Here is a 23,470-nt window from a genome sequence, read left to right on the forward strand (position 1 = left end):
ATGTTCTTACCGTTTCAATGTTAAGACTATCAAGAATATTAAAATATTTCTTTATTTTAATATTAATATTAAATATTAATATATTAATATTAATATTTTTGTACTTATTTTTATTAATATTTTTAATATGTTTAGAAAAATATACTGGGACACAGTGGGGAAAGGGTTAATTTCTAAAATGTAGTATTTTTAATATTTTCGTATTTTACGTATTTTAATATTCTTGATGTTCTTACCGTTTCAATGTTAAGACTATCAAGAATATTAAAATATTTCTTTATTTCAATATTAATATTAAATCTTACTATTTCAAGATTAATATTTTTATTTTTATTTTTATTTTTATTTTATTTTTATTTTTATTTTTAATAATATTTTTAATATTTTTAGAAAAATATACTGGGACACAGTGGGGGAAAGGGTTAATTTCTAAACCTATTTCTAAAATGTAGTATTTTTAATATTTTCGTATTTTACGTATTTTAATGTTCTTGATGTTCTTACTGTTTTAATGTTTAGACTATCAAGAATATTAAAGTATTTCTTTTAAATATTTTTAATATTCTTGTATTAAAAAAATATATTTCTAATATTTTGATTTATAAATCATTTTTATATTTTAAATATTTTCAATATTGTACTATTTTTATTTCAGTATTTTAACATAAATATATTTCAGTATTTTAATTTTTTAAATTTTAATTTTTTTTAATTAATAAAATTTTTATTAGAATTTAAAATAACGATTTTTATTATAATTTCAATAAATATTTAAAATAATTTCAATGCGCGAGCTGCTGGAGGTGCCGCAGAGCATCTCGGTCAACACGCGCTACCTGAACCTGCAGGAGAACCACATCCAGGTCGGAAGGGGTTAATAATAAAATTTTTAATTTTTTTTATATATATTTTTTATATTTTATATTTTATATTTTTTATATTTTATAATTTATATTTTATTTTTTATTTTTTATATTTTATATATTTTATATTTTATATTTTATATTTTATGTTTTTAGAGAGAATGTCCTGGGGAGGAAAGGGTTAATTGCAAAAAAAATTTATATTTTTAATATTTTTCATGTTCTAATAATTTTTGAGAGTGTGCGCGGCAGGTGGGGAGGAAAGGGTTAATTGCAAAAAATATTTTTAATATTTTTCATGTTCTAATAATTTTTGAGAATGTTTGCCGGCAGGTGGGGAGGAAAGGGTTAATTCCTAAAAATATTTTTGATAATGTTCTTGGGACACAGTGGGGAAAGGGTTAATTTCTAAAATGTAGTATTTTTAATATTTTTGTATTTTACATATTTTAATATTCTTGATATTCTTACTATTTTAATGCTTAGACTATCAAGAATATTAAAATATTTCTTTATTTCAATATTAATATTAAATCTTACTATTTTAATATTAATATTAATATTTTTATTTTTATTTTTATTTTTATTTTTATTTTTATTTTTATTTTTATTAATATTTTTAATATGTTTAGAAAAGTATACTGGGACACAGTGGGGAAAGGGTTAATTTCTAAAGCTATTTCTAAAATTAGTATTTTTAATATTTTTGTATTTTACGTATTTTAATATTCTTGATGTTCTTACTATTTTGATGTTAAGACTATCAAGAATATTAAAATATTTATTTTAAGTATTTTTAATATTTTTGTATTTCGGTATTTTAAAAAATATATTTCTAATATTATGATTCATAAATAATTTTTATATTTTAGATATTTTCGATATTTTAATATTTTATTTCAGTATTTTAACATGAATATATTTCAGTATTTTAATTTTTTAAATTTTAATTTTTTTTAATTAATACAAATTTTATTAGAATTTAAAAATAACGATTTTTATTACAATTCCAATAAATATTTAAAATAATTTCAATGCGCGAGCTGCTGGAGAACCACGTCCAGCTCTGAAAGCGTTAATAATAAAATAATTTGGATATTTTAATATTTTGAATATTTTTAGAGAGAATTCCTCGGGACACACTGGGGGAGAAAGGGTTAATTCTAAAAAAATATTTTGAATATTTTTCATGTTTTTAATGTTCTTGGGGCACGGCAGGGAAAGGGTTAATTTCCAAAACCAGTCGCAATATTTGTAGTATTTTAACACTTTATATATATTTCTGGTTTTTTATATTTTATATATTCTTAATATTCTTAATGTTCTTAATATTCTTAATATTCTTAATGTTCTTAATATTCTTAATATTCTTAATATTCTTAATATTCTTAATGTTCTTAATATTCTTAATGCTTTAATATTTTTACAATTTTTGCATTTAAAGCCCTCTTCGTATTTTTAATATTTTTGCATTTTTAAATACTTTAAGTGTTTTAGGTATTTTTGTATTGCAATATTTTTAGTATTTTTTGTATTTCCGTATTTTAAAAAAATTCGATCTTTCTAATATTTTGATTTTTTTAATATCTTGGTATTCAAAACATTTTCCATATTTTAATGTTTTTATTTTCGTATTTTAATAGGAATATATTTTACTATTTAAGTTTTTAATTTTTTTGGATCTTTTAATGAATAAAAGAATTTTATTTGATTTTTTAAATTGAAATATTGAAATAATTCCAATGCGCTACCTGAACCTGCAGGAGAACCACGTCCAGCTCTGAAAGGGTTAATAAAAGATTTTTAATATTTTAAAAATATTTTAATTGTTAAGATATTTTTAGAGATAATTTCGTGGGACACACTGGGGGGGAAAGGGTTAAGTACCGAAAAAATTCTGAATATTTTGAATATTTCTAGAGAAAATGCACCAGGAGACGGGGAGGAAAGGGTTCATTTCTTAAAATATTTTTAATATTTTTTCATATTTTTAATGTTCTTGGGGCATGACCGGGAAAGGGTTAATGTTATAAAATATTTGAAATATTTTTCTATTTTTAATATTTTTAATATTGTAATGAGTTTAATACTTTTACATTTTACATATTTAAAATATTCCTCATACTCTTAACGTTTAAGTATTTTTACATTTTTATATTTTAATATTTAATCTTTTTTGTAGTCTCAAAATTTTTTAATATTTTTGATATTTTTTTCTGTTTCTGTATTTTTAAAAGTTTGGATATTTCTAATATTTGTATATTTTTAATTTCACAATATTTTTAAATATTTTAATATTTTTCCTTTAGTATTTTAATACTAATATATTTTAGTGGCTTGATTTTTAAATTTAAATTTTATTTTTTATTTTTAATTTTTATTTAAATTTAAATTTTTAAAATTAGTGTAAAAATTATTTGAATTTTTAAAATATTTTTAGAGTGAATTCCTTGGGACACACTGGGGGAGAAAGGGTTAATTTCTAAAAATACTTTGAATATTTTGAGTATTTTTAGAGAAGGTTCACCGAGAGACGGGGAAAGGGTTCATTCCATAAAAGATTTGTAATTTTAAAAATAAATTATTATTTTAAATATTTTCGTATTTTTAGTGTTTGAAATATTTTAATATTTCTAATATTTTCATATTTATTTTAATTTTTGATATTAAAATACTTTTATTATTTTAATACTTGTGGATTTTAATATTTTAGTAATTTAATCTTTGTGGAATTAATATTTTGTGTTTTTTAACATGTTTGTATTTTTGTGTTTTAATTGTCTTGTATTTTGGTATTTTTAGTATTTGTGTATTTTAATGTTTTAATACTTGTTTTAGTATTTGTGTAATTTAATGTTTTAATAATTTAATATTTTAGTATTTTAATGTTTGTGTGATTTATTATTTTAGTATTTTTATTGCTTTTACTGTTTTTAACATTTTTCTGTTTTTGTATTTCTGTGTTTCAATTTTCTTGTATTTTGGTATCTTAGCATTTTAACATTTATTTTAGTGTTTGACAATTTATTATTTGAAACATTTTTATTATTTTTAATGTTTTAATTTTTTTGTATTTCTGTATTTTAATTTTCTTGTATTTCTGTATTTCTAATATTTTAGTATTTAAATATTTCAGTATTTTAATATTTATTTTAGTCTTTTAGCATTAATGTTTTAACATTTGTGTGATTCAGTATATTAATATTTTAATTTTTTGTATTTTTAATATTTTACTATTTTAGTGCTTTTGTACTTTAGTATTTTAATATTTTTGTATTTTAATATTTATATGTTTTAGCATTTTTAATTAAAGTCCGTTCTAAAGTATTCAAGTCTGTGCTAAAGTATTAAATCCCTGCTAATATTTAAATTAAATTAAATTAATTTAAATTAAATTAAATTCTATGCTAAAGTTGGTGCTAAAATATTAAATTTTGTGCTCAAGTGTCAAATCCATGCCAAAGTATTAAAATCCATGCCAAACTCTGTGCTGAAATATTGAAGTCATTGCTGAAGTATTGAAGTCAGGGCTAAAGTATTAAATCTGTGCTAATATTTAAATTAAATTAAATTAAATTAAATTAAATTGTTAAATTCTATGCTAAAGTTGGTGCTAAAATATTAAATTTTGTGCTGAAGTGTCAAATCCATGCCAAAGTATTAAAATCCGCGCCAAACTCTGTGCTCAAATATTGAAGTCATTGCTGAAGTATTGAAGTCGTTGCTGAAGTATTAAATCCGTGCTAATATTTGAATTAAATTAAATTAAATTAAACTAAATTAAATTATTAAATTCTATGCTAAAGTTGGTGCTAAAATATTAAATTTTGTGCTAAAGTGTCAAATCCATGCCAAAGTATTAAAGTCCGTGCCAAATTCTGTGCTCAAATATTGAAGTCATTGCTGAAGTATTAAATCCGTGCTAATATTTAAATTAAATTAAATTAAATTAAATTAAATTAAATTAAATTAAATTAAATTAAATTAAATTCTATGCTAAAGTTGGTGCTGAAATATTAAATTTTGTGCTCAAGTGTCAAATCCATGCCAAAGTATTAAAGTCCATGCCCAAATCTGTGCTCAAATATTAAAGTCATTGCTGAAGTATTGAAGTCAGGGCTAAAGTATTAAATCTGTGCTAATATTTAAATGAAATGAAATTAAATTAAATTAAATTAAATTAAATTAAATTATTAAATTCTATGCTAAAGTTGGTGCTAAAATATTAAATTTTGTGCTCAAGTGTCAAATCCTTGCCAAAGTATTAAAGTCCGTGCCAAACTCTGTGCTGAAATATTGAAGTCATTCCTGAAGTGTTAAACTCTGTGCTAAACTCTGTGCTAAAATGTTAAAGTTTGTCCTTAAGTATTAAATCCATACTAAAATTTTATCAAATTCTGTGCTAAAGTCTGTGCTAAGGTATTAATTAAAGTCTGTGCTAAATTCTGTGCTAAAATATTCATGTCCATGCTAAAATATTAAATATTCATGTCCATGCTAAGGTATTAAAGTCTGCCCTAAAGTATCAAATCCCGTACAAAAGAACCAAAGGCTGTGCTGCCGTATCGAAGTCCAGGCCAAGGTATTAAATATGTGCTAAAATATTAAAATCTGTGCAAAAGTATTTAATTCACGCTTGGCCTAAAATATTAAATCCTGTGCTAAAGTCTGTGCTAAGGTATTAATTAAAGTCTGTCCTAAAGTATTAAAGTCCACGCTAAAGTCTTTGCTTAGGTATTAAAGCCTGTCCTAAAGCATTAAATTCCATGCCAAAGCATTAAATTCCATGCCAAACTGTCAAAGTCTGTGCTAAAGTCCATGCTAAGATATTAAGGTCTGTGCTGAAGTATTAAAGCCCACTCTAAGATATTAAAGTTGGTGCTAAACTCTGTGCTAAAGTATTAAATCCATGCTAAAGTCTGTGCTAAGGTATTAATTAAAGTCTGTGCTAAAATCTGTGCTTAAATATTAATGTCCATGCTAAAATATTAAATATTCATGTCCATGCTAAGGTATTAAATATTCAGGTCTATGCTGAGGTATTAAAGTCTGCCCTAAAGTATCAAATCCCATACAAAAGAACCAAAGGCTGTGCTGCCGTATCGAAGTCCATGCCAAGGTATTAAATATGTGCTAAAATACTAAAATTTGTGCAAAAGTATTTAATTCATGCTTGGCCTAAAATATTAAATCCTGTGCTAAAGTCTTTGCTTAGGTATTAAAGCCTGTCCTAAAGCATTAAATTCCATGCCAAAGCATTAAATTCCATGCTAAACTATCAAAGTCTGTGCTAAAGTCCGTGCTAAGATATTAAGGTCTGTGCTGAAGTATTAAAGCCCACTCCAAGATATTAAAGCTGGTGCTAAACTCCGTGCTAAAGTATTAAATCCATGCTAAAGTATTAAATCCATGCTAAAGTCTGTGCTAAGGTATTGAAGTCTGTGCTAAATTCTGTGCTTAAATATTCATGTCCATGCTAAAATATTAAATATTCATGCTAAGGTATTAAAGTCTGCCCTAAAGTATCAAATCCCGTACAAAAGAACCAAAGGCTGTGCTGCCGTATCGAAGTCCATGCCAAGGTATTAAATATGTGCTAAAATATTAAAATTTGTGCAAAAGTATTAAATTCACGCTCGGCCTAAAATATTAAATCCTTTGTTAAAGTCTGTGCTAAGGTATTAATTAAAGTCTAGGTATTAATTAAAGTCTATCCTAAAGTATTAAAGTCCACGCTAAAGTCTTTGCTTAGGTATTAAAGCCCGTCCTAAAGCATTCAATTCCATGCCAAAGCATTAAATTCCATGCCAAACTGTCAAAGTCTGTGCTAAAGTCCGTGCTAAGATATTAAGGTCTGTGCTGAAGTATTAAAGCCCACTCCAAGATATTAAAGTTCGTGCTAAACTCTGTGCTAAAATATTAAATCCATGCTGAAGTCTGTGCTAAGGTATTAATTAAAGTCTGTGCTAAATTCTGTGCTTAAATATTCATGTCCATGCTAAAATATTAAATATTCATGTCCATGCTGAGGTATTAAAGTCTGCCCTAAAGTATCAAATCCCATACAAAAGAACCAAAGGCTGTGCTGCCGTATCGAAGTCCATGCCAAGGTATTAAATATGTGCTAAAATAGTAAAATTTGTGCAAAAGCATTAAATCCGCCCTAGAGTATTAAAGTCTGTGTTTAAGTCTGTGCTGAAGTATTTGAGTCCGTGCTGAAGTGTTCAAGTCTGTCCTAAAGTCTGCACTAAAATATTAAAGTCCGTGCTAAACTCTGTGCTAAAGTATTAAAGTCTGTGCTAAAATATTAAAGTCTGTGTTTAAGACCGTGCTGAAGTATTCGAGTCCATCCTAAAGCCCATGCTAAAGTATTAAAATCTGTGCTAAACTCTGGACTAAAATATTAAAGTCTGTGCTAATGTACTAAAGGATCAAAGTCAGTGCTGAAGCATTAAAGTCTGAGCTAGAGTATTAAATCTGTGCTGAAGTATTAAGGCCCATGCTAAAGGTCATGCTGAAGCATTGAAGTCCGTACTGAAGTAATAAATTCCACACTAAAGTATCAAAGTTTGTGCTCAAGTCTGTGCTAAGATATTAAAGTCCATGCTTAACTCTGTACTAAAATCCTAAAGTCCATGCTAAAGTATTAAATTTGTGCTAAAATATTAAAGTCGGTGCTAAAGTATTGAAGTCTGTGCTTAAGTCCGCGCTAAAGTACCAAAGTCCATGCTAAAGTATTCGTGACCATGCTGAAGTGTTCAAGTCCATCCTAAAGTCCATGCTAGAGTATTAAAATCCATGCTAGGATATGAAAGTCTGCACTAAACTCTGGGCTAAAATATTAAAGCCGGTGCTAAAGTGTTAAAGTTCCTGCTAAAGTGTAAAATCCGTGCTAAAGTATTAAAGTCTGTGTTTAAGTCCGTGCTGAAGTATTCGAGTCCATCCTAAAATCCGTGCCAGTCCGTATTAAAGTCTGCACTAAAGTCTGGGCTAAAATATTAAAGTCTGGGCTAAAGTATCAAAGACTCAAAGTCCGTGCTGAAGCATTAAAGTCTGAGCTAGAGTATTAAATCTGTGCTCAAGTATTAAGGCCCATGCTAAAGGTCACGCTAAAGCATTAAAATCCATACTGAAGTAATAAAGTCCACGCTAAAGTATCAAAGTTTGTGCTCAAGTCTGTGCTAAGATATTAAAGTCCGTGCTTAACTCTGTACTAAAATACTAAAGTCCACGCTAAAGTATTAAATCTGCCCTAGAGTATTAAAGTCTGTGTTTAAGTCTGTGCTAAAATATTAAAAGTCCATGCTAAACTCTGTACTAAAATACTGAAGTCCACGCTAAAGTATTAAATTTGTGCTAAAATATTAAAGTCGGTGCTAAAGTATTGAAGTCTGTGCTTAAGTCCGCGCTAAAGTACTGAAGTCCATGCAAAAGTATTCGTGACCGTGCTGAAGTGTTCAAGTCCATCCTAAAGTCCATGCTAGAGTATTAAAATCCGTGCTAGGATATGAAAGTCTGCACTAAACTCTGGGCTAAAATATTAAAGCCGGTGCTAAAGTATTAAAGTTCCTGCTAAAGTGTAAAATCCGTTCTAAAGTATTAAAGTCAGTGTTTAAGTCCGTGCTGAAGTATTCGAGTCCATCCTAAAATCCGTGCTAGTCCGTATTAAAGTCTGCACTAAAGTCTGAGCTAAAATATTAAAGTCTGTGCTAAAGTTTTAAAGACTCAAAGTCCGTGCTGAAGCATTAAAGTCTGAGCTAGAGTATGAAATCTGTGCTGAAGCATTAAGGCCCATGCTAAAGGTCATGCTGAAGCATTGAATTCCATACTGAAGTAATAAAGTCCACGCTAAAGTATCAAAGTTTGTGCTCAAGTCTGTGCTAAGATATAAAAGTCCATGCTAAACTCTGTACTAAAATACTGAAGTCCATGCTAAAGTGTTAAATCCTCCCTAGAGTATTAAAGTCTGTGTTTAAGTCTGTGCTAAAGTATTTGAGTCCGTGCTGACGTGTTCAAGTCTGTCCTAAAGTCTGCGCTAAAATATTAAAGTCCGTGCTAAACTCTGTGCTAAAGTATTAAACTCTGTGCTAAAATATTAAAGTCTGTGTTTAAGACCGTGCTAAAGTATTAAAGACCGTGCTGAAGTATTCGAGTCCATCCTAAAGCCCATGCTAAAATATTAAAGTCTGTGCTAATGTACTGAAGGATCTGAAGTATTAAATCCACTCTAAAGTACTGAATCCACTCTAAAGTATTAAAGTCCATGCTAAAGTATTAAATCCACAAAAAGCTGTTAAACTCTGTGCTGAAGTATTAAAGCCCCTGCTAAAGAATTTAATCCGTGCTGAATTATTACATCAAAGTCTTGTGCTAAAGTATTGAAGTCCGTGCTGAACTCTGTGCTTAAGTCCACGCTAAGGTAATAAAGTCCGTGTAAAGTCTGTACTCAAGTATTAAATCTTAAAGTATTAAATCTTAAAGTATTAAATCTTTAATGCTAAAATATTAAATCTTAAAGTCTGCGCTGAGGTATTAAGGTCCACACTAAAGTATTAAAGTCCGTGCTAAACTCTGTGCTTAAACATAAAGTCAGTGCTAAAGCATTAAATCTGTGCTAAAGTATTAAAAGTCTGTGCTAAAATATTAATTCGTGTCTGTGCTACAGTATTAATTCATGCCTGGCCTAAAGTATTAAAAACCGAGCTGAAGTCTGTGCTAAGGTGTTAAAGTCTGTCCTAAAGTATTAAATCCATGCTAAAGTATTAAGTTCCATGCTAAAGTACCAAAGTCTGTGCTAAAATATTGAAGTTCATGCTAGAGTATTAAAGTCTGCACGAAAGTATTAAAGTCCATGTGAAAATATTAAAATCCATGCTGAAGCAATAAAGCCCACACTAAAGTATCAAAGTCTGTGCTAAAATTCGTGCTAAAATATTAAATTTTGTGCTAGAGTATTAAAGCCCATGCTAAAGGCCATGCTAAAGTATTAAATCCACAGAAAGCTGTTAAAGTCTGTGCTAAAGTCTGTGCTAAAATATTAAAGTCCGTGCTAAACTCTGTACTAAAATACTGAAGTCCATGCTAAAGTGTTAAATCCACCCTAGAGTATTAAAGTCTGTGTTTAAGTCTGTGCTAAAATATTAAAGTCTGTGTTTAAGACCGTGCTAAAGATTAAAGATTAATGATAGTGCTGAAGTATTCGAGTCCATCCTAAAGCCCATGCTAAAGTGGGTTAATTAAATTTAATTAAATTCTTAATTAAAATTAAGAAATGAACCAATCCTTGGTGGTTCCCCTTAATTACAATTACCAAACCAACCAATCTTTGGTGCCAGCCAACCTTTGGTGCTTCTCATTAATTATAATTACGAAATGAGCCAATCTTTGGTTCTCCTTAATTATAATTACAAAATGAACCAAGTTTTGGTTCTTCTCCTTAATTATAATTACCAAACCAACCAATCTTTGGTTCTCCTTAATTACAATTACAAACTGAACCAACCTTTGCTGCTTCTCCCTAATTCCAGTTGCCAACCCAACCAATCTTTGGTTCTCTTTAATTAAAATTACGAAATGAGCCAAACTTCACTGCTTCTCCCTAATTGCAATTAAGAAATGAACCAACCTTTGGTGCTTCTCCTCAATTACAATGACAAAAGGAACCAACCTTTTGTTCTCCTTAATTACAACTACCAAACCAACCAACCTTTGGTTCTTCTTAATTAAAATTACGAAACGAACAAACCTTCGCTGCTTCTCCCTAATTACAATTACCAAACAAACCAATCTTTGGTTCTCCTTAATTAAAATTACAAAACGAACCAATCTATGCTGCTTCTCCCTAATTAGAATTACCAAACCAACCAACCTTTGGTTCTCCTTAATTAAAATTACAAAACGAACCAATCTACGCTGCTTCTCCCTAATTACAATTACCAAACCAACCAACCTTTGGTTCTCCTTAATTAAAATTACAAAACGAACCAATCTACGCTGCTTCTCCCTAATTACAATTACCAAACCAACCAGCCTTTAGTTCTCCTTAATTAAAATTACAAAACGAACCAATCTATGCTGCTTCTCCCTAATTACAATTACCAAACCAACCAGCTTTTGGTGCCAACCAATCTTTGCTTCTTCTCCCTAATTACAATTATGAAACCAACCAATCCTCGCTGCTTCTCCCTAATTCCAGTTACCAACCCAACCCACCTTTGGTTTCCCTTAATTAAAACTACGAAACGAACCGACCTTTGCTGCTTCTCCCTGATTGAAATTACCAACTAATTACCTCCCCTCCGCAGGTGATCCGCACCGACACCTTCAAGCACCTTCGCCACCTGGAGATCCTCCAGCTCAGCCGCAACCTGGTGCGCAAGGTGGAGGTGGGCGCCTTCAACGGGCTGCCCAACCTCAACACGCTGGAGCTCTTCGACAACCGCCTGACCACGGTGCCCACGCAGGCCTTCGAGTACCTGTCCAAGCTCCGCGAGCTCTGGCTGAGGAACAACCCCATCGAGAGCATCCCCAGCTACGCCTTCAACCGCGTGCCCTCGCTGCGCCGCCTCGACCTGGGCGAGCTCAAGCGCCTCGAGTACATCTCCGAGGCCGCCTTCGAGGGCCTGGTCAACCTGCGCTACCTCAACCTGGGCATGTGTTGGCTTATCTGTCAAGAGTTCTGTTATCATTGTAGTGCAAGGATTCCATGGGGCGATATGGTTTAGTCCCAAATCCACGGGCCAATAGAGTTTAGTCCTGAATCCATGGGCCAATAGAGTTTAGTCCTGAATCCTTTATCTCCCAAATCACGTCAGGGTCACCATTGGTTATCTTATTTACCAAGAGTTCTGTTATCATTGTAGTGCAAGGATTCCATGGGGCGATAGAGATTAGTCCCAAATCCTTTATCTCCCGAATCATGTTGGGGTCACCATTTGTTGTCTTATCTATCGAGAGTTCTCTTATCATTATAGTGCAAGGATTTCGTGGGGCAATATGGTTTAGTCCTGAATCCTTTATCTCCTGAATCACATTGGGGTCACCATTTGTTGTCTTATATATCGAGAGTTCGCTTATCATTATAGTGCAAGAATCCCACAGGGCGATAGAGTTTAGTGCCAAATCCTTTATCTCCCAAATCACGTCGGGGTCACCATTTGTTATCTCATATGAAGAGTTCTGTTATCCTTGTAGTGCAAGGATTCCATGGGGCGATAGAGTTTGGTCCCGAATCATTTTTCTCCCAAATCACATCCAGGGTCTCCATTTGTGTTCTTATTTACCAAGAGTTCTATTATCGTTATAGGTCAAGGATATCGCCAGAGCTTTTCCCAGTTTACAAAGCATTCATCTTTAAGGTTTATTACTCTCATATTTAACAAACACCAAGAGGTGGAATTGATTTATTTAGCCAATAGTTTAGTACTCAAATCTGGTTTCCCCGAATCCATGGGGTTATGTGGTCAAATTCCTGTTTCCCCAAATCCACTGGGTTATATGGTCAAATTCCTGTTTCCCCAAATCCACTGGGTTATATGGTCAAATCCTGTTTCCCCAAATCCACAGGGCAATATATTTTAGTTCCAAATCCTTTTTCTCCCAAATCACATTGGGGTCACAATTTGTTATCTCCGATTAAGAGTTCTCTTATCATTATAGTGCAAGGATTTCATATTGCCAGAGCTTTTCCCAGTTTACAAAGCCATTATCTTTATGGTCTTTTACACTCATATTTAACAAACACCAAGAGCTGTAATTGATATATTTTACAAATAGTTTAGAACTCAAATCCTGATTCCCCAAATCCATGGGGTTATATGGTCAAATCCTGTTTTCCCTGAATCCACAGGGTTATGTGGTCAAATCCTGTTTCACCAAATCCACGGGGCAATAGTTTAGTCCTAGATCTTTTTTCTCCCGAATCACATTAGGGTCACAATTTGTTATCTCATATCAAGAGTTCTCTTATCATTATAGTGCAAGGATTTCATATCACCAGAGCTTTTCCCAGTTTACAAAGCAATTATCTTTACGGTCTTTTACACTCATATTTAACAAACACCAAGAGCTCTAATTGATATATTTTACAAATAGTTTAGAACTCAAATCCTGTTTCCCCAAATCTTTGGGGTTATATGGTCAAATCCTGTTTTCCTTGAATCCACAGGGTTATGTGGTCAAATCCTGTTTCACCAAATCCACGGGGCAATAGTTTAGTCCTAGATCTTTTTTCTCCCGAATCACATTAGGGTCACAATTTGTTATCTCATATCAAGAGTTCTCTTATCATTATAGTGCAAGGATTTCATATCCCCAGAGCTTTTCCCAGTTTACAAAGCATTTATCATTAAGGTCTTTTACTCTCATATTTGACAAACACCAAGAGGTGGAATTGATTTATTTTGCCAATAGTTTAGTACTCAAATCCGGTTTCCCCGAATCCATGGGGTTGTATGGTCAAATTCCTGTTTTCCCAAATGCACAGGTTTATATGGTCAAATTTGGTTTCCCCAAATCCACAGGGCAAAATAGTTCAGTCCGAAATCCACGGGTCATCCGGAATCCACAAGGCAATAGATTTTAGACCCAAATCCTTTTTCTCCCAAATCACATTGGGGTCACAATTTGTTATCTCCGATTAAGAGTTCTCTTATCATTATAATGCAAGGATTTCATATCCCCAGAGCTTTTCCCAGTTTACAAAGCATTTATCTTTAAGGTTTATTACTCTCATATTTGACAAACACCAAGAGGTGGAATTGATTTATTTAGCCAATAGTTTAGTACTCAAATCTGGTTGCCCCGAATCCATGGGGTTATATGGTCAAATTCCTGTTTCCCCAAATGCACGGGGTTATATGGTCAAATCCTGTTTCACCAAATCCACAGGGCAATATATTTTAGTTCCAAATCCTTTTTCTCCCAAATCACATTGGGGTCACAATTTGTTATCTCCGATTAAGAGTTCTCTTGTCATTATAATGCAAGGATTTCATATCCCCAGAGCTTTTCCCAGTTTACAAAGCATTTATCTTTAAGGTTTATTACTGTCATATTTAACAAACACCAAGAGGTGGAATTGATCTATTTTGCCAATAGTTTAGTACTCAAATCCGGTTTCCCCAAATCCATGGGGTTATATGGTCAAATCCTGTTTTCCCAAATGCACAGGTTTATATGGTCAAATTTGGTTTCCCCAAATCCACATGGCAAAATAGTTCAGTCCGAAATCCACGGGTCATCCGGAATCCACAAGGCAATATATTTTAGACCCAAATCCTTTTTCTCCCGAATCACGTTGGGGTCACCATTTGTTATCTCATATCAAGAGTTCCGTCATCATTACAGCGCAAGGATTATCTTCAGGGGATAACATTACATTTTCCCATCCTGTGCCCCCCCTGCAGGCATGTGCAACCTCAAGGAGATCCCCAACCTGACGGCGCTGGTGAGGCTGGAGGAGCTGGAGCTCTCGGGGAACCGCCTGGGCCGGGTGCGGCCGGGCTCGTTCCAAGGCTTGGGCAGCCTGAGGAAGCTGTGGCTGATGCACGCGCGGGTGGCGGCGGTGGAGCGCAACGCCTTCGACGACCTGAAGGCTCTGGAGGAGCTCAACCTGGCCCACAACGACCTGGCCTCGCTGCCCCACGACCTGTTCGCGCCGCTGCACCGGCTGGAGCGCGTGCACCTGCACCACAACCCCTGGCGCTGCGACTGCGACGTGCTGTGGCTCAGCTGGTGGCTGCGCGAGACCGTACCCAGCAACACCAGCTGCTGCGCCCGCTGCCACGCGCCGCCCGCGCTGCGCGGCCGCTACCTGGGCGAGCTGGAGCCCGGCCACTTCACCTGCTACGCGCCCGTCATCGTGGAGCCGCCGGCCGACCTCAACGTCACCGAGGGCATGGCGGCCGAGCTCAAGTGCCGCACGGGCACGGCCATGACGTCGGTCAACTGGCTGACGCCCAACGGGACGCTGATGACGCACGGCTCGTACCGCGTGCGCATCTCGGTGCTGCACGACGGCACGCTCAACTTCACCAACGTCACCGTCCAGGACACCGGCCAGTACACCTGCATGGTCACCAACGCCGCAGGCAACACCACGGCCACCGCCACGCTCAACGTCTCGGCCGCCGACGCCGCCGCGGCCGCCGCGGCCGCCGCGGCGGCCACCGGTTACACCTACTTCACCACGGTCACCGTGGAGACCACCGAGGGCGCCGGCGGCGACGACCAAGCGCCCCAAACCCCCGCGGCGCCCACGGCGGCCGGTTGGGACCCGGCCGGCGCCTCCACGGCCGCCCCGGCCACGCGCGCCACCGGCAAACCCTTCACCGTGCCCATCACGGCGGCGGCGGCCGGCGCGGCGGCCGGCGGAGGTCTCCAAGATTTGGACGACGTCTTGAAGACCACCAAGATCATCATCGGCTGCTTCGTGGCCATCACCTTCATGGCCGCCGTCATGCTGGTGGCCTTCTACAAGCTCCGCAAGCAGCACCAGCGCCACAAGCACCGCGGCGGCCCCGCGCGCGCCGTCGAGATCGTCAACGTCGAGGACGAGCTGGCCGGGGGTCCCGCCGGCGGCGGCGGCGGCGGAGGCGGCCCCGGCGGAGGCGGCGCCGGGACGGGTGGGGACAACCGGCTGGCGTTGCCGGCGTTGGAGAGGGAGCACCTGGACAGGTACGCGGCGTTGGCCGCCCACTACGGGGGCCCGGCGGCGGCGCTGGGCTGCGGGAAGACGCCGCTGCTCAACTCGGTGCACGAGCCGCTGCTCTTCAAGAGCCCCTCCAAGGAGAACGTGCAGGAGACGCAGATCTGAGATTTTGGGGAGGGCGGGGGGGTTTGGAATGGAAAACCCCCCCCCCAATCAGCCCTTGGACTTTCTACACCCCCCTCCCCCCAAAAAACTCCCCGAAAAAAATCCAGCCCGGGGAAAGGAAAAACAAAAAATTTTGGGGGAGGAAAGGGGAAAAATAAAAAGTGGGGGAGACTTTGGGGGGGGGTGGAGGTGGAGGAGTGGGGGAGATGGGGGGAAACGACCCCAAAAAAATAGGGGGGAAAGTCCTGAAAAAGTCCTAAAAAATGTGTGGAAAAACTGGTGGAAAGGACGGGGGGGAAAAAACCTTAAAAATGGGGGGGGAAAGTCCTAAAAAATATGTGGGGAAAAAAGGGGGGAAAACCCCAAAAATGTTGGGGGAAAACTCCTAAAAAATGTGTGGGAAAAACTGGCGGAAAGGAGGGGGGAAAAACCTCAAAAATGTGGGGGGGGAAGTCCTAAAAATGTGTGGAAAAAAAGGGGAGAAAACCCCAAAAATATTGAGGGAAACCCCTAAAAATGTGTGGAAAAAAAGGGAGGGAAACCCCAAAAATATTGAGGGAAACCCCTAAAAATGTGTGGAAAAAAGGGGGGAAACCCCAAAAATATTGAGGGAAACCCCTAAAAATGTGTGGAAAAAAGGGGAGAAACCCCAAAAATATTGAGGGAAACCCCTAAAAATGTGTGGAAAAAAGGGGAGAAAACCCCAAAAATATTGCGGGGAAACCCCTAAAAATGTGTGGGAAAAAGGGGAGAAAACCCCAAAAATATTGAGGGAAACCCCTAAAAATGTGTGGGGAAACGGGGGAAAAACCCCAAAAATGTGGAGGGAAAACCCTAAAAAATGAGGGAGAGACTCTGGAAAAAAATGTGGGGGAAACTCCAAAAAATTTAGGGGAGATGCTGAAAAAAAACTGGGGGGGACTCTTAAAAAAATGCGGAGGAAAATCCACAAAAATGGGGGGAAACTCCTAAAAAAAGTGTGGAAAAAAGGAGGGAAAACCCCAAAAATGTGGGGGGAAACTCCTAAAAAATGGGGAGAGACTTCTGGAAAATTCTTTAAAAAGTGTGGGGGGAAATGTCCCAAAAAATGTGGGGGAAATTCCTAAAAAATGTGGGGAAAACTCCTGGAAAGGAGGGGAAAAAAACAAAAAAAAAAAGGGAACAAAAACCTAAAAATGTGGGGAAAATTAAAAAATAAATGGGGGAGATAGCGGAAAAAAAAAAGTGGGGGAACTTGAAAAGATGGGGGGGGAAAAACCCTAAAAAATGTGGGGGAGACTCCTAAAAATGGGGAGAAAAATCCCCCCCAAAATGAGGGGGAGACTCTTAAAAAATGGAGGAAATTCTTAAAAAAAAGAGGGGGGAGACTGGGAAAAAAAAAATGGGGGGAAATCCTAAAAATTGGGGAGGGAAATCCTAAAAAATTGGGAGGAAAATACTCAGAAAATGTGGGGAAAAGTAAAAAATTGGTGGGAGAAACTCATAAAAATGTGGGGGAAATTCCTAAAAATGGAGAAGAAAATTCCTAAAAAAAATGGGAAGAGACTCTTAAAAAATTGGAGGAAACTCCTAAAAAATGGGGAGGAAAATCCTAAAAAAAAATGGGGGAAAATCCTAAAAAATATCAAGGAAAATCCCCTGAAAATGTGGAAGAAACTCCTAAAAAATTGGGGGAAAACCCAAAAAATGTGAGGGAAAAGGTCCCTCAAAAAATGGGAAAAACTAGGAAAAAATGTGGGGAAAAACTCCAGTAAAAAAAGGGGAAAAAATCCTAAAAAATGGAGGAAAATCCTAAAAAATGTGAGGGAAAAAAACCTTAAAAATGGGGGAAAAATCCTAAAAAATGTGAGGAAAAAAACCTTAAAAATGGGGGAAAATCCTAAAAAATGTGAGGGGAAAAAACCTAAAAAATGAGGGAAAATCCTAAAAAATGTGAGGGGAAAAAAACCCTAAAAAATGGGGAAAATCCTAAAAAATGTGAGGAAAAAAACCCTAAAAAATGGGGGAAAATCCTAAAAAAATGTGAGAAAAAAACCCTAAAAAATGGGGGAAAATCCTAAAAAATGTGAGGGGAAAAAACGTAAAAAATGGGGGAAAATCCTAAAAAATGTGAGGGGAAAAAACCCTAAAAAATGGGGGAAAAATCCTAAAAAATGTGAGGGGAAAAAAACCTTAAAAAATGGGGGAAAATCCTAAAAAAATGTGAGGAAAAAAACCCTAAAAAATGGGGGAAAATCCTAAAAAATGTGAGGAAAAAAAAAATAAAAAATGGGGGAAAATCCTAAAAAATGTGAGGGGAAAAAACCTAAAAAATGGGGGAAAATCCTAAAAAATGTGAGGAAAAAAACCTTTAAAAATGGGGGGAAATCCTAAAAAATGTGAGGAAAAAAAACTAAAAAATGGGGGAAAATCCTAAAAAATGTGAGGGGAAAAAACCCTAAAAAATGGGGGAAAATCCTAAAAAATGTGAGGGGAAAAAACCTAAAAAATGGGGGAAAATCCTAAAAAATGTGAGGGAAAAAAACTAAAAATGGGGGGAAATCCTAAAAAATGTGCGGGGAAAAAACCTAAAAAATGGGGGAAAATCCTAAAAAATGTGAGGGAAAAAACCTAAAAAATGGGGGAAAATCCTAAAAAATGTGAGAGGAAAAAACCTTAAAAAATGGGGGAAAATCCTAAAAAATGTGGGGAAAAAAACCTAAAAAATGGGGGAAAATCCTAAAAAATGTGAGGAAAAAAACCCTAAAAAATGGGGGAAAATCCTAAAAAAATATGGGAAAAACAGGTAGGAAAATTATGGACGAAATTTAAAAAATATGAGGGGAACCCCAAAAAATGTGAATGAAAATCCCCCAAAATTGTTGAGGGAAATGCCCCAAAAATTGTGGAGGAAACCCCAAAAATGGAGGGGAAACCCTAAAAAATGGGGGGAAACCCCAAAAAAATGGGAGAAAAATCCCCCCAAAAATGTGAAGGAAACCCTAAAAAAATAAAAGGGGGGGAAAACCCCAAAAAATGTGAAGGAAACCCCAAAAAATGTGGAGAAAAATCCCCCCAAAAATGTGAAGGAAACCCTAAAACAACGGGGAAAAAAACCCCAAAAATGGGAAAAACCCCCCAAAAATTATGGAGAAACCCTAAAAAATGAGGTGGAACCCCCCCCAAAAAATTTCGAGGAACCCCAAAAATAATTTAAGGGACCCCCCCCCGGATCTGCGGACCTGAAGGAAACCCCAAAAAAATTTGGGGACCCCCCCCAACCCTAAATCGGTGTTGGATGAGATGGAAAACCCCAAAAATGGGGGGACCCCCCCCCAAATCTCGAACTTTGGACTTGGCGAAGATGAAGACCCCCAAAAATGGGGGGGACCCCCCAAAAATGGGGGTTGGACCCCCACAAAACCACGGACCTGGAGCTGGACCCCCCCCCAAAAAAATAATTTGGGGTGCGAGACCCCCCTGAACTTTGGACCTGTTGCTGCCCCCCAAAAAAAATTTGGGGTGCGGGACCCCCCCCTGACCTGCGGAGATGAAGAGGAGCCCCCCAAAAATGGGGGTAGGACCCCCCAAAAAAAAACCACGGACTTGGAGCTGACCCCCCTCGCAAAAAAAAAATTTGGGGTGCGGGACCCCCCCCTTGCGGACTCGGTGTTGAAACCCCCCCAAAAATGGGGGGAAAATGTGGGGACCCCCCCCAAAATAAGATGGGAACCCCCAAAATTGGGGTTTGGGACCCCCCCCCCCCCGACCCCTACAAAAAATTAAAATTTGGAGCCCCCCCAAAAAAATTGGGATTTGGGACCCCCCCCCCCCAAAATTAAGGTTTGGACGCGCCCAAAATGGAGGAAAATGGGGGGGAGACCCCTCAAAATGGAGGAAAAAGGGGGGGACACCCCTAAAATGAGGGGGATCCCCCCCAAAAAAATGAAGGGCGGGGACCCCCAACTTCCTCCCATTCAAGAAACGCCCCCAGCCCCAAATTTGGACCCCAAAAATCCCAAAATTTGACCCCAAAAATTTGACAGCAAAATCCCCAAAATTTGACAGCAAAAATTTCCAAAATTTGACTGCAAAAATCCCAAAAATTCGACAAAAAAATCTCAAATTTCACCCCAAAAACGGGGGGGGGACCCCAAAAACGGGGGTGGGGGAGGGGGCCGGAGGTGGGGGGGGGTCGGGGTCGGGGTGGGGGAGGGGCGGGTGGGGGAGGGGCCCGGGGGGGGGGGAATTTTTTAATTCGCCGCGGCCGCAAAGAAGCGAAACTTTCCTACTTTAATAAAAACCCAGCGGGTGTTTCCAACGGCGCCGGGCACGGGGAGGGAGGGAGGGAGGGAGGGAGGGAAGGGGTTTAAACCCGGGCTTGGGGGGGTTTGGGGGGATTTGGGGGGGGGTTGGGGTGGGTTTAGGATGGGTTTGGGGTGGGTTTAGGGATTTGGGGTGAGATTTGGGAGGTTTTGGACTGGGTTTAGGGGGTTTGGGGTGGGTTAGGATGCATTTTGGGAGGTTTGGGGTGGGTTTAGGGGGATTTTGAGTGGTTTGGGGTGGGTTTTGGGGATTTGGGATGGGGTTGGGGTGATTTGGGCTGGGTTTAGGGGGTTTGGGGTGGGTCAGGATGGGTTTTGGGAGGTTTAGGATGGATTTGGAGCGGGTTTAGGGGATTTGGGGCGAGATTTGGGAGGTTTAGGGTGGGTTTCGGGAGGTTTAGGATGGGTTTGGGTGGGTTCAGGGGGATTTGGGGTGGGTTTGGGGAGGTTTAGGGTGGGTTTGGGGTGGGTTTAGGGGGGTTTTGGGCTGGGTTTAGGGGGGTTGGGATGGATTTTGGGAGGTTTAGGGTGGGTTTGGGGGGATTTGGGGTGGATTTAGGGGTGTTTGGGGTGGGTTAGGATTGATTTTGGGTGGTTTGGGGTGGGTTTGAGGGGGTTTGGGTTGAGTTTGAGGGGATTTAGGATGGGTTTGGGGTGGGTTAGGATGGGTTTGGGGGGATTTGGGGTGGTTTTGGGAGGTTTTGGGGTGGGTTAGGATGGATTTTGGGAGGTTTAGGGGGGTTTGGGTTGAGTTTGGGGGGATTTAGGGTGGGTTTGGGGACGTTTAGGATGGGTTTGGGGTGGGTTAGGATGGGTATGGGATGGGTTAGGGGGTTTGGGGTGGGTTAGGATGGGTTTGGGTTGAGTTTGGGAGGTTTAGGGTGGGTTTGGGGAGGTTTAGGGTGGGTTTGGGGGTGGGTTTAGGGGGTTTAGGGTGGGTTTGAGGGGGTTGGGGGTGGGTTTGGGTTGAGTTTGGGGGGATTTAGGGTGGATTTGGGGTGGGTTGGGGTGGGTTAGGGTGGGTTTGGGGTGGGTTTAGGGGGTTTGGGGTGGTTTTAGGGGTCTTTGGGGTAGGTTTGGGGTGGGTTAGGATGGATTTTGGGAGGTTTCGGGGGGTTTGGGGTGGGTTTGGGGTGGGTTTAGGGGATTTGGGGTGGGTTAGGATGGGTTTGGGGTGGTTTTAGGGGGGGTTTTGGGCCGGGTTTCGTGGGTTTGGGTAGGTTTGGGGTGGGTTTGAGGGGGTTTGCGTTGAGTTTGGGGGGATTTAGGGTGGTTTGGGGAGGTTTAGGATGGATTTGGGGTGGGTTAGGGTGGGTTTGGGGTGGGTTAGGATGGGTTTGTGGTGGATTTAGGGGGATTTGGAGTGGGTTCGGAGGGATTTGGGCGGTTTTGGGTGAGGTTTGGGAGGTTTAGGGTGGGTTGAGGGGGTTTGGGTGGGTTTAGGGGGTTTTGGGCTGGGTTTAGGGGGTTTGGGGGTAGGTTTGGGGTGGGTTTCGGTGGGGTTTGGGCGGTTTTGGAGTGGTTTGGGAGGTTTAGGCTGGGTTTGAGGGGGTTTGGGGTGGGTTTGGGTTGAGTTTGGGGGGATTTGGGGTGGGTTTGGGGAGGTTTAGGAAGGGTTTGGGGTGGGTTAGGATGGGTTTGGGCTGGGTTTAGGGGGCTTGGGGTGGTTTTAGGGGTGTTTGGGGTAGGTTTGGGGTGGGTTAGGATGGATTTTGGGAGGTTTAGGGTGGGTTTGGGGTGAGTTTGGGGAGATATAGGGTGGGTTTGGGGTGGGTTAGGATGGGTTTGGGGTGGGTTTAGGGGGATTTGGGGTGAGATTTGGGAGGTTTAGGGTGGGTTTGAGGGGATTTGGGGTGGGTTTGGGTTGAGTTTTGGGGGGGATTTGGGGTGGGTTAGGATGGGTTTGGGGAGGTCTAGGGTGGGTTTGGGGTGGATTTAGGGGGATTTGGAGTGGTTTAGGGTGGGTTTGGGGTGGGTTTGGGTTGAGTTTGGGGCGAGATTTGGGGATTTAGGGAGGGTTTGAGGGGATTTGGGGTGGATTTAGGGGGATTTGGAGTGGTTTGGGGTGGGTTTTGGGGATTTGGGGGGATTAGGGGTGGGGTTGGGGTGATTTGGGGTTGGTTTTAGGGTGGGTTTTGGGCTGGGTTTAGGGGGTTTGGGGAGGTTTAGGATGGGGTTTGAGGGGGCGGGTTTGGGTTGAGTTTGGGGGGATTTAGGGTGGGTTTGGGGTGGGTTAGGATGGGTTTGGGGGGATTTGGGGATTTGGGGTGGTTTTAGGGGTGTTTGGGGTGGGTTAGGATGGATTTTGGGAGGTTTAGGATGGGTTTAGGGTGGGTTTGGGGTGATTTGGGTTGGGCTTTGGGTGGTTTGGGTTGGATTTTGGGAGGTTTAGGATGACTTTGAGGTGGTTTTGGGAGGCTTACGATGAGTTTGGGGTGGCTTAGGATGGGTTTAGCGGGGTTTGGGGGTGGGTTTAGGGGATTTGGAGCCAGGTTTGGGAGGTTTAGGGCTAGTTTAGGATGGGTTTGGGGTGGGTTTGTGGGGATTTGGGGTGCCTTTGGGTTGCTGTGGGATTTTTGGGTTGGTTTGGGGTGATTTTGGAGCGTTTCAGATGTGAGATTAGGGTGGTCCCAGGGCTGGTTTTGGTTGGGTGGATCAGAGGGTTTTGGGTGGTTTTAGGGTGATTTTGGGGGTGATTTTTGGGTGGGTTTTGGGGGTGTTTTTGGTGACTTGGGGATGTGAATGACCCTGGACCAGGACATCCCTCGCTGCGATCAAGAGCAGTCCAGAAATGCCTCAAAATCACCCCAAAAAATACCCTAAAACCACCCCAAAAATACCCCAAAATCACCTCCATAAATACCCCAAAACAACCCCACAATCCACACCAAAAATATGCCCCAAATTGCCCCCAAAATTCCCAAAAAACACCCCAAAAATTCTCCAAAAACTGCACCAAAAATACCCCAAATTATCCTAAAATTCCCCTCAAATTGCACCTCAAAAATACCCCAAAACCACCCCAAAATTACGCTAAAAACACCCAAAAAATACCCTAAAAACCACATTAAAAATACCCACAAAATACCCTTAAAATCCACCCAAAAGGCCCCAAAAAAATCCCAAATTACGCCAAAAAGTCCTCAAAAGCCACACCTGAAATATCCCCCAAAAAACCTCATTAAAACGATACCGAAGCCACCTCAAATTACCCCAAAAGTGCCCTAAAAACCACCAGAACTCACCCCAAAAATTCCCCCAAATCCACCCCCAAAAAACCACCCAAAATTACCTAAAACTTTCAAAACATTTCCTAAAAATACCCCAAAAATCAATAAAAATACCCAAAATATCCTAATGATACCCCAAAATCCACAGAATTACAAAAAACCCCCCCAAATCACCAAAAAAATCCCCAAAACCCCCCAAAATATCCCAAAATACCCCAAAACCACAAAAATCCCGCCCAATTTCCCCCCAAACAGCAA

At 39.0% G+C, this 23,470-nt stretch overlaps 1 protein-coding gene and 1 long non-coding RNA gene across 5 annotated transcripts; one reads left to right on the forward strand and one right to left on the reverse strand.

Moving 5' to 3' along the window:
* The first annotated feature begins 785 nt into the window (after positions 1-785).
* Positions 786-15,710, forward strand: LRRC4B (leucine rich repeat containing 4B). Its single transcript, XM_058042236.1, has 3 exons — positions 786-863; positions 11,168-11,513; positions 14,270-15,710. The coding sequence occupies exons 1-3, from the start codon at positions 786-788 to the stop codon at positions 15,676-15,678; spliced, it is 1,833 nt and encodes a 610-aa protein (XP_057898219.1). The 3' UTR covers positions 15,679-15,710.
* A 308-nt stretch (positions 15,711-16,018) lies between these two features.
* On the reverse strand, positions 16,019-19,411 carry LOC131094625 (uncharacterized). Of its 4 annotated transcripts, XR_009115709.1 has the most exons (4): positions 18,246-19,411; positions 17,714-18,202; positions 16,187-17,627; positions 16,019-16,060 (listed from the first exon to the last, which is right to left on the reverse strand). It is a non-coding gene; the product is annotated as an uncharacterized LOC131094625 (long non-coding RNA). The 4 variants fall into 4 exon arrangements; XR_009115708.1 differs by lacking the exon at positions 16,019-16,060 and having other exon boundaries at positions 17,357-17,627; positions 17,759-18,202; XR_009115710.1 differs by lacking the exon at positions 16,019-16,060 and having other exon boundaries at positions 17,357-17,581.
* Between the last annotated feature and the right edge of the window lie 4,059 nt (positions 19,412-23,470).

Source organism: Melospiza georgiana, chromosome 30 (assembly GCF_028018845.1).
Source record: "Melospiza georgiana isolate bMelGeo1 chromosome 30, bMelGeo1.pri, whole genome shotgun sequence".
Lineage (NCBI taxonomy): Eukaryota > Metazoa > Chordata > Aves > Passeriformes > Passerellidae > Melospiza > Melospiza georgiana.

Coding starts and splice junctions, on each gene's coding strand:
- LRRC4B (XM_058042236.1), top strand. CDS start 786: ATGCGCGAGCTGCTGGAGGTGCCGCAGAGCATCTCGGTCAACACGCGC. Junction 864..11,167: donor TGCAGGAGAACCACATCCAG/GTCGGAAGGGGT, acceptor TCCCCTCCGCAG/GTGATCCGCACCGACACCTT. Junction 11,514..14,269: donor CCTGCGCTACCTCAACCTGG/GCATGTGTTGGC, acceptor CCCCCCCTGCAG/GCATGTGCAACCTCAAGGAG.